This window comes from Babylonia areolata, chromosome 7 (assembly GCF_041734735.1).
Source record: "Babylonia areolata isolate BAREFJ2019XMU chromosome 7, ASM4173473v1, whole genome shotgun sequence".
Taxonomy (NCBI): domain Eukaryota; kingdom Metazoa; phylum Mollusca; class Gastropoda; order Neogastropoda; family Buccinidae; genus Babylonia; species Babylonia areolata.
The window spans coordinates 2,959,699-2,974,109 of NC_134882.1; the positions used below are offsets into that span (position 1 = coordinate 2,959,699).

The 14,411-nt window shown below is 43.5% G+C and overlaps 1 protein-coding gene across 1 annotated transcript in view; it reads left to right on the plus strand.

The window, feature by feature from the left end:
* LOC143283651 (ATP-dependent DNA helicase DDX11-like) overlaps positions 1 to 14,411 on the plus strand; it is a 93,910-nt gene that overhangs the window by 72,297 nt on the left and 7,202 nt on the right. The window contains exons 22-25 of the mRNA XM_076589860.1: positions 7,556 to 7,705; positions 9,923 to 9,991; positions 11,241 to 11,344; positions 13,175 to 13,259. Coding sequence (XP_076445975.1) covers positions 7,556 to 7,705; positions 9,923 to 9,991; positions 11,241 to 11,344; positions 13,175 to 13,259 — 408 coding nt within the window. The remainder of the gene's footprint in view (positions 1 to 7,555; positions 7,706 to 9,922; positions 9,992 to 11,240; positions 11,345 to 13,174; positions 13,260 to 14,411) is intronic.

Here is a 14,411-nt window from a genome sequence, read left to right on the forward strand (position 1 = left end):
TTCGCGCAGACACGCATGCACACTCCCTACCTCTCGTACACGAGCACACGCGCGCAAGCACACACACACACACATACGAATGCACGCGCGCGCGGCGTATCATGGACTGTTCCATTATCTGGGACGGGATATTGTCTACTTGCCGCATCCCACCTCCATGACAAAAGAGCTTGGACTTTTCCATGGCAACACAGCGCTGGGTCTCTATCGGTCTACCTGACTACACAACATTCCACCACGTAGCCAGCTAACTTGGACGGTTCCATTATCGCTGACGTTGTACGAAACAGGTTAGAGAGAAACCCCTTGAGTGGAAATGGACTGTCCCAGCCGCCACAAATCGATTACAAGAGGGTTTTTCGTGTGTTGTGTGTGTGTGTTTGTTTTGTTTCTTTGTTGTTTGTCCAGGTCAGGTCAGGAAAACATATTTATTTTAGCTGCTGTACGAATTTGCGGAATAGATTTCGTCCGTATGTATGGGGAAGATCCGGTTAGAAAAGAAGGCGAGATGGGGAGGGGGGGGGGGGTAGAAGGAAGAAAAAATACGTATACATTTATTTACACACCCACGCACACACACACACACACACGCACACACACACACACACAGAATGGAATTGTGTTGGCCACCAGTATACACCGCTTATTTATGCTGGCACACACGAATGCACACACTGACACGGACAGGGGATGGTGGAGTGGGGGGCAGAGAGAGAAAGAGAGAGAGAGCGACGTAGGGTGGAATAGTGTTGGCCGCGAAAAATAGGTTAAACTCTCTCTCTCTCTCTCTCTCTCTCTCTCTCTCAACCACTTTTTATACCCCCACCCCCACCCACCCCTGTGTTTGTCTATCGCTGTTTTTGCATGTCACAGTCTGTCGCTGTCTGTCTCAGCTCACTTCCTCTCATGTTTGTATGAGTGAAAGATGATTATCTTACATAAAATAAAGTACAAGATCAGCACTCTATGCTACAAATGTATTCACAAATCAGCCCCTTCCTATCTCTGTGGCTGCCTTCACCTCTACACTCCATCTCGCTCACTACGATCAGCTTCGGATCCACTCCACTTACGCATACCCAGATTCAAACTCTCGACTGTTGGCCGCCGTTCTTTCTCTGTCTCTGGACCTTGCAATTGGAATGAACTTCCTCTTTCGCTTCGTCAAGTCTCCACACTCAGCTCTTTCAAGTCTGGCCTTAAAACCCACCTCTTCCCAAAATAGCCTCCCTTCCCCGACTCTTCCTTGTCTTTAATTTCTCCAGTTGTAGAGTTATGCGTGCGTGAGAATGACTGGTGCGAAAGCGCTTAGATTTGTTTATGCACAAGATTCAGCGCTATATAAGTACCATTATTATTATTATTATTATCTCCCCAAGTAAAAATAACCACCTCTTTCAGTCTTTTAGTTATGCAAGCCGCTGCATGAAACTCAAGGCAAACAAGTGCTTAGACAAACAATGTCTTGGGAGTAATTAAATCTTTTTCTTTTTTTCACTCTCTTCCTTTCGTGTGCTGTATACAACCCATTCTCTCGTTTCTAACAACAGCGTTTACAGTGCTGCTCTCTCTCAGCCGTTGAGGCATCCATATGACGTTTTCGGGGGGAAGGAAAGCCGTGTAGAAGTGTGGTCGGAGGTGGTGGGGGAAATCTTTAACAGCTGTCCTGTATTCGACAGCTCTCTCTCTCTCTCTCTCTCTCTCTCTCTCTCTCTCTCAGGCCATATTCAGTGGACTTGGGTTTGTGTTAGTCAGGTTGTTTGCCTTTGGAATGATACATTAAAAAAAAGAATGAATAAATGAATAATAAACTTGAACTTACGGCGACAAAGTTGATGTTCGTGTATATGCTCTTTGGTCAGTGGTTAAAAATTCATACTGACAGACGCAGGCACGCGAGGGTTCTGAACATCGTGTTTGTGTGTGGGCGCGCGCGCGTGCGCACGCACACACACACACACACACACACACACACACACACACAGAATCACCCCAACCCATTTTTTTCTCAGAAACTGTTGTGACAGAGAAATTGTGCAATGTATGTATGTGTGTAACGCAGGGCATGCAAGAACGCAAGCAAGCAAACAAACAAACAAAAGTGGAAAGCAAACAAAATAGAGGTGACATTTGGAGGAGAGGCAGCAGGAACGGGGTGTGGGGAGGGTGGTGGGGTTTCTCGGGGGAAAGAGTAAGGCATGGAGCAACAACAACAACAAAAAACACACATCAACTTTACGTTTTTTAAGGAAAAAAAACTTTTTTGACAAAAAATATCCACCAGCGTTTCTTTTTTTAATAAAAAATAAAAACTTTTTTACAAAAAAAAACTTTTTTTCTGTAAAAAAAACTTTTTTTAATTAAAAAAGAAGTCTCGCTCCCACCATCCAAAAAAAGGAAAAAAAAGCCTCTTCCCCAGCTCCCTTCTATGCACCCCCCCCCCCTTTTTTTTTTCTCGTCCCCCCTTTCCGTCCCGATTTTTTTTTTTTTTTACCTTTTTCTTTTCTTTTCTTTTTCTTTGTTTTTTTAGCTTGTTTTCTCTTTCTTTTCTTTTTTACCTTTTTTTTCTTTTTTCCTAAAAAAAATTTTTTTTTACTTGTTTTTTTTTTTGTGTAAGAGCTGGCCGACAGCAGGCGTTGAGGGGAAAGAGGAAGTGATGGTGGAGTGTACGGGGGGAAGGAGGCGGTGGAGGGAGGGGGGTGCTGGGGGGAGGGAACATTCGGATCGATTTTCATCTGCTTTGTGTGTGTGTGTTTGTTTTGTTGTTGTTGTTGGTTGTTTTTTCCCTAACCCAGTTCACTTTGCAGTGCAGTTCTGTTGAGTCTGTCTGCCTGTATCTGTGATTGCGGTGCATGTTCACAAAGCTTCAAATCGATGGACCAAGAAGTTGTGTACACTTATTGTTTTCTTGGACGTGTGTGTGTGTGTGCGCGCGCGCGCGCGCGCGTGTGTGTTTTAAGGATCAAGGCAAACTTAGAGTTTAAAAGGTCCGTTTTTCACTTAAAGATTTTCAGTGAAATGACATGCAACTGCGAGTTGTTTTTACACTTCTGTAATTATATAGAGAGGGTTTCTTCACTCGTTTTGTGTTGTCAAATAATTTATGGTTGACGCCCGAAAACGGAGTATGACTGCCTGTTTAGCTGGGTAAAAACGATGAAACACGTAAAATAGATTACTAAATGTAATGTTTTAAAATCAAGAAAATATAATACTTTTTTTTAAAAGAAGAATCAGTGGACATACTCTTTGTATTGGTGAACGTGATTGATACTATATAAAAAAAGAAACAAACAAATAACAACACGCCTCCTCCCTTATTCATAATGCATAAGAGTCGCTTCGTTTCTCAGTCTTTTCATTTGTTTGAGTGTTTCTCCTGCACTGAAATCTACATGTTGTGAAGCGTTGGCCTTGGAAGTGAGAGAATCTGAGCACACTGGTTCGATTCCCACAGTCCCCAGTATCTTTTCCCCCGCCTCAAGACCTTGAGTGGTGGTGTAAACTAGTCATTCGGGTGATACGATAAACCGATGCCCCGTATGCAGCATGCATTAAGCGCACGTAAAAGAACCCACGGCAACAAAAGGGTTTTCCATGGCGAAATTTTCTAGGAAAATCCACTGCTTGCTGAAGCGCTCGCACAGAGAGAGAGGAAAAGGCTGTGCTGTTATTGTAGTGACGCGCTCTTCCTGTGGAAAGCAGTACGAATTTGACGCAGAGAAATCTTTTGTGACAATACAATATGTGACAATACCATTGAAGCGATCCACCTCAAAGTTGGTAATCTGTGAGAGAGAGGGTGGAGGGAGGGAGATATTTTTTACTCACCCAACATAATACAGTCATGTAACACACACATGTGCAAGCATGCAAGTAAGCATACATGTACACACACACACACACACACACACACAGAGTGACGAGAAGCGAGACCAGACCAGCAATAAATAAATGGAAGAGGGATGAAACTGGGGAAAGTGTTGTTCTTTTTTTTCTTTTTTTTTTCTCTTTTTTTTAATTTATGTAATTTTTAAGCGCTAACGCGATCATAGTAAGAGCTAGTAAGATCATAGTAATGACCTGTATAATGGCTAAAAACGCCTTGAATAAAGGCCAATATAACTGAAGTTGTTCAGGGCCACTTGGGTCTTGAGAACAATACAAGCTGACCGACCTTGCAACCACAACAGCCCAGCTCTCTTTTGAACCTTGGCCGTGATAGAAGCAAGGTGACTCGGTCAGGCCAACCAAATCGAACACACATTAATTTTTTTGGTTAAAAAAAAAAAAGAAAAAAAAATATATATAATTATAAAGAACGGAAAAGAAACACTCGCCCGCGCAACGTACTCATTTGACACCCATTCCAAAGTGTCCATCGTCTGTCCCAAGCCAAACTTGTCATCCCGACATGGCACTGACCTCGTCGTGCGCTGGCGAAAAAAGAAGAAGAGAAAAAAAATGATGAAAACAGCGTGCCGCGGCGAGCAGTCATGGGTCAGCGCGTGCACCGTGACCCGCTGGGTGACTTGACATGCGCACCACTGGGTTGAGCTGGATGGGCGGCACACAGTGCACGCACGCGCGCCACGCGGCGGCCGGGGCAGGCAGCAGTCGGGTCAACACGTCAAGTCGCCGAGTACTTTTATTTGATAATGAGGACACACGTTGTAACGAAGGGCCGCCGTCACCGTTAGTTCACTTGATGGGACTGTCAACTGTGTGGCAAGGCTATGGGTCACGCTGTTCTCGGTAGAAGGGACGGCAGTGAGGGGGTTGGGGGCGAGTGAGAGAGTTGGTGGGGGGAGTGAGTATGTGCGTGACCCACAATTAATTGTGTGCCAGGTCGTGGAGTTCGTGCCAGCTATTCTTGGGGTTGTTTGTTTTTTGTTGTTTTTGTTTGTTTTGTTTTTTTTGTTTTTTTTCTTATTCCTCCTTTTCTTGTTGTTGGTGGTGGTGCGCCGAGCGCGCGTGCGTGTATGTGTGTGTGTGTGTGTGCCACGGTACATGTGTGTGTGTGCATGTGTGTGTGTACGTGTGTGTACGTGTGTGTGTGCAGGGAATGGTGGTAGTTGTGTGTTGTACTTTATCTCTCCATTATGGTTTTTTCTTTTAATTGGGATTATCTCAGCGGTTGGTATGGGCAGGGCTTTGTAAGAGGAGTGGTAGTGGGGGAGGTTTATCAATTAAAAAAAAAAGTTTTTATTCACTTTACTGTATCTCATTTGGTCTCCACATTCACAGAGAGAGAGAGAGAGAGCACAGCACACACACACACATAGAGTCATACATAAGCACATGTACATGAACACACTCCTGCACACACATACTGGTCACATTTGCTTCAGAATCAGTTTTCCCTTTTTTTTAAATACACATTCGGTTTGAATTATGCAATGTTAGATAAATTACACATGAACATGACGGTCTTTCTGCAGATCCCATATAAATACTGCAAATACCCATTATCATTAATGTTGGAAATCATGTGGGAACACCAGAGTGCAAGTAAGCAATATAGATATTGCAGTCAATAGTTTACTTAGATTTGTTTTGATCTCTGAAATTATTTTCCTTCCAAATGCACACATCACATGCCTGTTGACTTACTGAAACATTGATGGCTCCCTGATGACTGTCAGCACTAGGGTTCCTGTAGAACCTGCATGTGACGGAACAGAGGGTGACTGTCATGACTAGGGTTCCTGCACAACCTGTATGTGACGGAACAGAGGGTGACTGTCAGCACTAGGGTTCCTGCACAACCTGCATGTGACGGAACACAGGATGACTGTCAGCACTAGGGTTCCTGCACAACCTGTATGTGACGGAACACAGGATGACTGTCAGCACTAGGGTTCCTGCACAACCTGTATGTGACGGAACAGAGGATGACTGTCAGCACTAGGGTTCCTGCACAACCTGCATGTGACGGAACAGAGGATGACTGTCAGCACTAGGGTTCCTGCACAACCTGTATGTGACGGAACAGAGGATGACTGTCAGCACTAGGGTTCCTGCACAACCTGTATGTGACGGAACAGAGGACCATGGAGTCAACCAGCTATCATGTGTCTTAGTGTCATAGTCCATACATAAGGAAGGAATGTGGCAGAGTGGTTAAGACGCTCAGCTGCCAATATATAGAGTCTGTGGGGGTGTGGGTTCCAATCCCTTTATCCCAAGTTTGACTGGAAAATTGAACTGAGCATCTAGTCATTCGGGTGACATGATAAACCGTGGTTCCAGTGTGCAGCATGCACTTTGCGCACTGGAAAAGAACCCATAGCAATGAGAGTGTTGTCCTCTGGCAAAATTCTGTACAAAAAATCCACTCTGATTGGTACACAGATATATCAGCATGCACTCAAGGCCTCGTCTAAGCGCAATGGGTTACGCTGCTGGTCAGGCATCTGCCTAGCAGATGTGGTGTAGCATATATGGATCTGTCAGAATGCAGTGGCGCCTCCTTGAGATCTTATCTTATCAGTAGCTCAAGGAGGTGTCACTGCGTTCGGTGAAATCCATATACGCTACACCACATCTGCCAAGCAGATGCCTGACCACGCTTAGTCAGGCCTTGAGAAAAAAAAAATAAAATAAATAAAATAAATAATAAATAAATAAATAAAAAATAATAAAAAATAAATAACAATAAAAATAAATAAGATAAAATAAATAAAGTAAAAATAAAATAAAAAAGAAACTGAAACTAATCCATTTTGCACACACATACCACTGTGACTTACTTTCGATCTATCTACTGCATCTGGATATTAACTCTCAGCTGCTGATTCTAAGAGTGCAGTGACAGTTCTTCAAAGAAACAACAAAAGAAAACCAACACCACAAGGTCTTCTCCTATCTTGGCCCAGTCATATGAAACAAACTTCCCTTCACAGTCTGTCATGAGGATTCTGTAGTTCAGTTTTAACAATCTCTCAATACACACCTTCAGTTTTGCTTGCCATCTTATTGACAAATGTACTTCTTGAATCCGCTGGTCGTGTGTGTGTGTGTATGTGTGCAGGTGTTTTTGTTCATGTGTACACACACTTGTTTGTACATGGTGTACTTGATGCATAATATACATGTTTATGTATACTAGACTCTTTATTGTAGACACCATGAGTTCCGTACTGGAAGGTGTGAGAGGAGTGGAGAGGAATTGTGTTCAATGTCCCGTCACACGTGCTGGTGCTTCTAGACACTTTGTTAAAGTATTTATTTTCACATTTGAATGTTATCGTTTAAAGGCAGGGGAAGGGGGTGGTAGAGGGGGCAGGGGGGTGGGGGGTTGAATCGTGAGTTTGGGGAAACCTGGTAGAAGGAGGGTGGGAGGTGTGTGCATCGGTCTGCATTATCATTGATATTATTATCAGTACACTTCCTTCTCATTTCTCATCTCCTGTGTTGTTTCAGCTGGAAGAACTGGGGCATCAGTCTGCATTATCATTGATATTATCAGTACACTTCCTTCACATTTCTCATCTCCTGTGTTGTTTCAGCTGGAAGAACTCCTTCACATTTCTCATCTCCTGTGTTGTTTCAGCTGGAAGAACTGGGGCGTGGCCTGATCAACGTGTGCAGCGTGGTGCCAGGGGGCGTGGTGGTCTTCTTCCCCTCCTATGATTATGAACAGCGTGTGTTCGACCATTGGGTCAAGTCCGGAATCCATGCCAGGTTGGAGACCAAGAAAAAGGTAGAAATTTCAGTTTCAGTTTCGTAAGGAGGTGTTACTGCATTCAGACAAATCCATATGCGCTACACCCCACATCTTTTAGGTAGATGCCTGACAGCAGCATAACTCAACACACTCGTCACGCCTCGAGTGCATGATTGTGTATTTGTGTACATATCAGAGTGGATTAAAATTGTTTTTTCTAAAGAACCTTTCCCAAAGACAACACTTTTGTTGCCACAGTTCTTTTCCAGTGTCTCAAATGCAAACTGGGTCACAGTTTATTGTTTCATCCAGATGATCAGTTTGATTTTCCAGTCAAACTTCCGAGAAGGGGAAAGAGCGGGACTCAAACCCACAACCTCACAGACACTGTATTGGCAGATAAATGTCATCCATTCTGCCACCTTCCTCCCAAAAAGGGTCTGGGGGGTGAGGATGGGGGTGGGGGGGGGGACAGTGGGAGGGAGGGGGAGGAACGGGTAGGTTTGCTTCCACGTCTATCACCACCAGTAATAAATTGCATGCATGTAAATGCATTTTTGCAAGCATGCTTTTTTTTTTTTTTTAATAGCAATCAGAAAAAAAGCGAAACAAACAAAAACCTCCTGCAGTCATTTCCAGTGAATCTCTCCGGCTGTTGACTCAGTCACATTGTCAAAAGGTTAACAGTCCCATAGCTTTTGACAGCTGTAGGGCTTTAAATTCATTATATCCACTGTGTCTAGGGGTTGGGCATAGGAAGGCAGGCCTTACTCAGTTCACACCTGCCGTTTTATCCTTGCCCGACTGAAGTGGGCACCCATTCACACCCAGGTGGAGTTAAGTGTCGCTGCGAAGGACACAATCCTGTGCTGAACAGGGGCCTCAAACCCTGATCACTGGTGACTAGGGGATCACACCCTGATCACTGGTGACTAGGGGGTCACACCCTGATCACTGGTGACTAGGGGATCACACCCTGATCACTGGTGACTAGGGGATCACACCCTGATCACTGGTGACTAGGGGATCACACCCTGATCACTGGTGACTAGGGGATCACACTCTGATCACTGGTGACTAGGGGATCACACCCTGATCACTGGTGACTAGGGGCATCACACCCTGATCACTGGTGACTAGGGGATCACACCCTGATCACTGGCGACTAGGGGATCACACCCTGATCACTGGTGAATAGGGGATCACACCCTGATCACTGGTGACTAGGGGATCACACCCTGATCACTGGTGAATAGGGGCATCACACCCTGATCACTGGTGACTAGGGGCATCACACCCTGATCACTGGTGACTAGGGGATCACACCCTGATCACTGGCGACTAGGGGCATCACACCCTGATCACTGGTGACTAGGGGATCATAAGTCCAACACCTAACTGACTGTGATGCTGCCTCTTTAGTCATTATAGACAGTTAAACGAATTGCGCATGCAAAAGGTACTGTGAATGTAAACAGTGTGATTTTGAAGATAGGTGAAACAGATTCTGTAAGAGATGAGTTCATTTCTGTTCTCATGTTTTGCAGTCTGGAAACAGTAATCTTTCATAAACACTGTTTTTCAGATCATCATCATCACTTGTCATCAGTACCATCAGCATGATGGGTGCAGCTCATGGCCAGATGGTTAAAGCTTGGGACTTTCAGTCCGAGGGTCGGAAGTACAGTCCCAGTGTAAGCACTCAATGGACTGAGGGTGGAGATTTTTCTGAACTTCCAGGTCAAAATATGTGCATATTTATTAGTACCTGCATCCCCTTCATGTGTATGCTGCTGTTATCCACGTTCAGTGGGGGGTGAAGGAAACATGAAACATGCCAGAACACAGATGATGACGATGTGTACAGCAGTGTGGGATGGGTCATACATAATGATAATAATAATAATAATAATAATGGATACTTATATAGCACACTATCCAGAAATCTGCTCTAGGTGCTTTACAAAAACGCTTTTGTTAACATAATACATCATATCTATGTTACATACACACACCAGAATGTGACTACACACACACACACACACACACACACACACACACACGCTGCATACATACATTTTAACATACATGTGTATCTAACAGCTACCCTAACACATACGCACACATAGGCACACATGTAAAAGCCCACTCACAGACCGGAGTCAATATGGGAGTCGTGGCCCACAAGTGCATCATTTCTGTTCCACTGGTCGGAGCTATGGCGATAAAATGGAATTTTCCCCTCTGTGGCAGGTTTTCCGTGAACCCAAGAGTGCCATCCAGGTGGAGCAAGTCCTCAGTGAATACAGCTCTTCCATCCAGGTGCGTGGTGGACATGTTATGAATATGTAAATATGTTTGATTAGTTGTGTTAGAATTATGTTCTTGGTTGATAAAAGGAATTGTGTTATAGATTCGTTACAGGAATTGCATTGTGGATTAATTATGGCATCTGACCATTGGTCTTAACGCGGTGTTATATAAGATTATACAGTCATGAAATATGTTATTGCAACAAGTACATGAGTAAGCTGATGCCAATCTGAGAGATGATTTTAGAGCCACGATGTGTGTATGATATGACAATATGAATTAAATAAGCAAACTACTGGTGCAAGATTGATGTAATTTTAGAGCCATCATGAATGTATGTGATGTGTGTGTGTTTGTGTTTGTCATGACAATGTAAATGTGATTAAGAAAAATACTAGTCCAAGATATAATTCTATAGCCATCATGGATGTTTTTGTGTTATTGTGCATGTATGTATGCATGAATGTGTGTGAATGTGTGTGTATGCGTGTGTACTCAGTTATGTGTGTATTTGCGTGTGCACACATATCATTATGTTAGTATGCATGTCTGTACATGATACATGAACACATGCCAGTGTATGGCTGCAGTGTATGACCAAACAGTTGGTATGACCAATGTAAATGGTTGTGTGCACAATACCAAATGCTATTCATGTCTGTATAATGATGATGATGATGATGATAATGAATTTGTTTAATGTCCCCTCACACATACCGGTGATTGTAGACATTTTGTCAGAGTATCGATTTTTACATTTGAGTGTTATCGTATCGGAGAGGAGGGGGAGAAGGATGAACGGTGAGTTGGGGGAAACCAGGTTAGATGGAGAACAGAGTTTGAAATGAATATTTAAGTACAACTACAGAAAATAGCTCAATGGACTTTGTAAAAGAGAAGTCGCCATCAAACAAGGAAAACCACTGGTAAAGAATGCAAAAAGTCAAAAACATCAATGTTCCCAGTCACTTGTGATGAAACATGTAAGTGCAGGTAAGGCTTCATCAAATCACAGCAAAAAATTGTGTGCTCAACTGACACATTACTGAAGCATATACACTTGACATTAGGGCAATATTTTGTCTGTAATGTATAAGTTGCATGAACTATGTAGCATTTTCATGTGCTTCCACACAGTTTCCTGAATAAAATCTTGTGTTGTCTTGACCACAGAAATGTAAGGTTCACGGAAATACGTAGCATTTTCATTGCTTCCACAGGGTTTCCAGAATAAAATCTTGTGTTGTCTTGACCACAGAAATGCAAGGTGTGCAGTCCTGGCAGCCCCACTGGCGCTGTCCTCATGTGTGTGGTGGGGGGGAAGATGAGTGAAGGGATCAACTTCTCTGACGACTTGGGCAGGTAAAACGTTGACCGCAAGGCTTTGCACTGAACTGGATGGATGGATATGATACTTATAGTACCTATCCTTGGCCAGAGACCAAGCTGTGAGCGCTTTACAAACACTGAGCCATTTGCACAACAGGCTGCCTACCTGGGTAGAGCCGACTGACAGTTGCCTTTGGGCACTCATCATTTCTCTTCTTTGTCATTTAGTCAAATTTCAGTCAAACACACGCACTCTGACATATAACATTTTATGTGTATGATCGTTTAGTTTATTTACCCTGCCATGAAGGCAACCATACTGTTTTGAGCATATTTGGTATATTCTTGTTTCCGTTACCCACTGAACGCTGACGTGGGTCTCAGGATCTTTAACATGCATATTTGATCTGCATGTGTATACACACGAAGGGAGTTCAGGCACTGGCAGGTGTGCACATATGTTGACCTGGGAGATGGGAAAAATCTCCACCCTTAACCCAGCAGGTGCAATGGAGGAAACTTGGGTGATGATCCAGCACTAACCATCTGACCACCAAGAGGGAACAGGTCCCATAGCCTTAAATGGCCATGGGGAGGTGGGGAATTCTAGGGCTCGGCACAGGAAGGCAAGGCCCAACCATCTTCCACCACTTCAACCTTTGCCATCCAAAGTCGGGTACTCGTGGATGCAGTGAGGAAAATCAGGGTACACTGCCTTTCCTAGGGACACACAAACAACACCACATGGTAACGGGAACCCATCGCTGGATCAAAAGTCTCTAGGGACACACAAACAACACCACATGGTAACGGGAACGCTGGATCAAAAGTCTCTAGGGACACACAAACAACACTACATGGTAACGGGAACGCTGGATCAAAAGTCTCTAGGGACACACAAACAACACCACATGGCAACGGGAACGCTGGATCAAAAGTCTCTAGGGACACACAAACAACACCACATGGCAACGGGAACGCTGGATCAAAAGTCTCTAGGGACACACAAACAACACCACATGGCAACGGGAACGCTGGATCAAAAGTCTCTAGGGACACACAAACAACACCACATGGCAACGGGAACGCTGGATCAAAAGTCTCTAGGGACACACAAACAACACCACATGGTAACGGGAACGCTGGATCAAAAGTCTCTAGGGACACACAAACAACACCACATGGCAACGGGAACGCTGGATCAAAAGTCTCTAGGGACACACAAACAACACCACATGGTGACGGGAACGCTGATTTCTGGGGAACGCTGGATCAAAAGTCTCTAGGGACACACAAACAACACACACAAACAACACCACATGGCAACGGGAACGCTGGATCAAAAGTCTCTAGGGACACACAAACAACACCACATGGTAATGGGAACCCTGATCTCTGGGGAACACTGGATCAAAAGTGTGTGGTGAGAATGACTTGCCAGGTGTGTGGTGATGGTGAGAATGACTTACCTGTGTCCAGGTGTGTGGTGATGGTGAGAATGACTTACCTGTGTCCAGGTGTGTGGTGATGGTGAGAATGACTTACCTGTGTCCAGGTGTGTGGTGATGGTGAGAATGACTTACCTGTGTCCAGGTGTGTGGTGATGGTGAGAATGACTTACCTGTGTCCAGGTGTGTGGTGATGGTGAGAATGACTTGCCTGTGTTCAGGTGTGTGGTGATGGTGAGAATGACTTGCCTGTGTTCAGGTGTGTGGTGATGGTGAGAATGACTTGCCTGTGTTCAGGTGTGTGGTGATGGTGAGAATGACTTGCCTGTGTTCAGGTGTGTGGTAATAGTGGGAATGTCTTACCTGAATGTGTTCAGGTGTGTGGTGATGGTGAGAATGACTTGCCTGTGTTCAGGTGTGTGGTGATGGTGGGCATGCCATACCCCAACATCAAGTCTCCAGAGTTGAAGGAGAAGATGGACTACCTCAATGCCAACTTTGTGAGTCTTTAAAAAAAAATTTTTTTTACCTTTCACAATGTTTGAAATGAAAATGTAACATGAATATTGTTTGTTTTCATGCCCATAATCATATTTGAAAGGTGTATGAGCAAGCGCACACCCACTCACATTGTGATCCATACACGCAAGTGAACACTTGGAACTCCCCTCCGACCTCCCACACAAACACACATGCACACGTTTGCATTTGTACACGCATGTTCATACACAAACTCCCCTCACACACACACATATACATCAGAATAACTCTTCTTTTTTTTTTATCTGGGAGAATTTAACACTGATGCCTGACATATGCGGATGAAATGAAGGAATTGTTGAGTGTTAAGAGGTCCAAAAGAAAACTGAATTGTCACATAGTTTTAAGTCCAAAGATTTTACAAATGCTAATAGTTTCTGGTAAACAACAAAAAAGAAAAATTTCTGTGAGTTTACAGACACTAAAAGTGTATCTTAGATTACCATATCTTACCATATCTTTCTTACTGTGTCTTACCATGCTGTATGTTACCATATCTTACTTACCCTATCGTACCATACTGTATCTTACCATATCTTACTTACCCTATCTTACCATACTGTATCTTACCATATCTTACTTACCCTATCTTACCATACTGTATCTTACCATATCTTACCCTATCTTACCACACTGTGTCTTACTATATCTTACTTACCCTATCTTACCACACTGTGTCTTACTATATCTTACTTACCCTATCTTACCATACTGTGTCTTAACATATCTTACTTACCCTATCTTACCATACTGTGTCTTAACATATCTTTTTTACCCTACCTTATACTGTGTCTTACCCTATCTTACTTACCCTATCTTACCACACTGTGTCTTACATATCTTACTTACCCTATCTTACCATACTGTATCTTAACAGATCTTACCCTATCTTACCACACTGTGTCTTACCCTATCTTACCATACTATATCTTACCCTATCTTACTATACATTACATTACCTTTCCTTTCATTACATTACCTTTCCTTTCATTACCTTACATTCCTTTACCATACCTTAATTTTTCATTCCTTACCTTACCTCACCTTACCTTTCCTTTCATTACCTTAAATTACATTACCTTTCCTTAAATTACCTTACATTCCTTTACTAT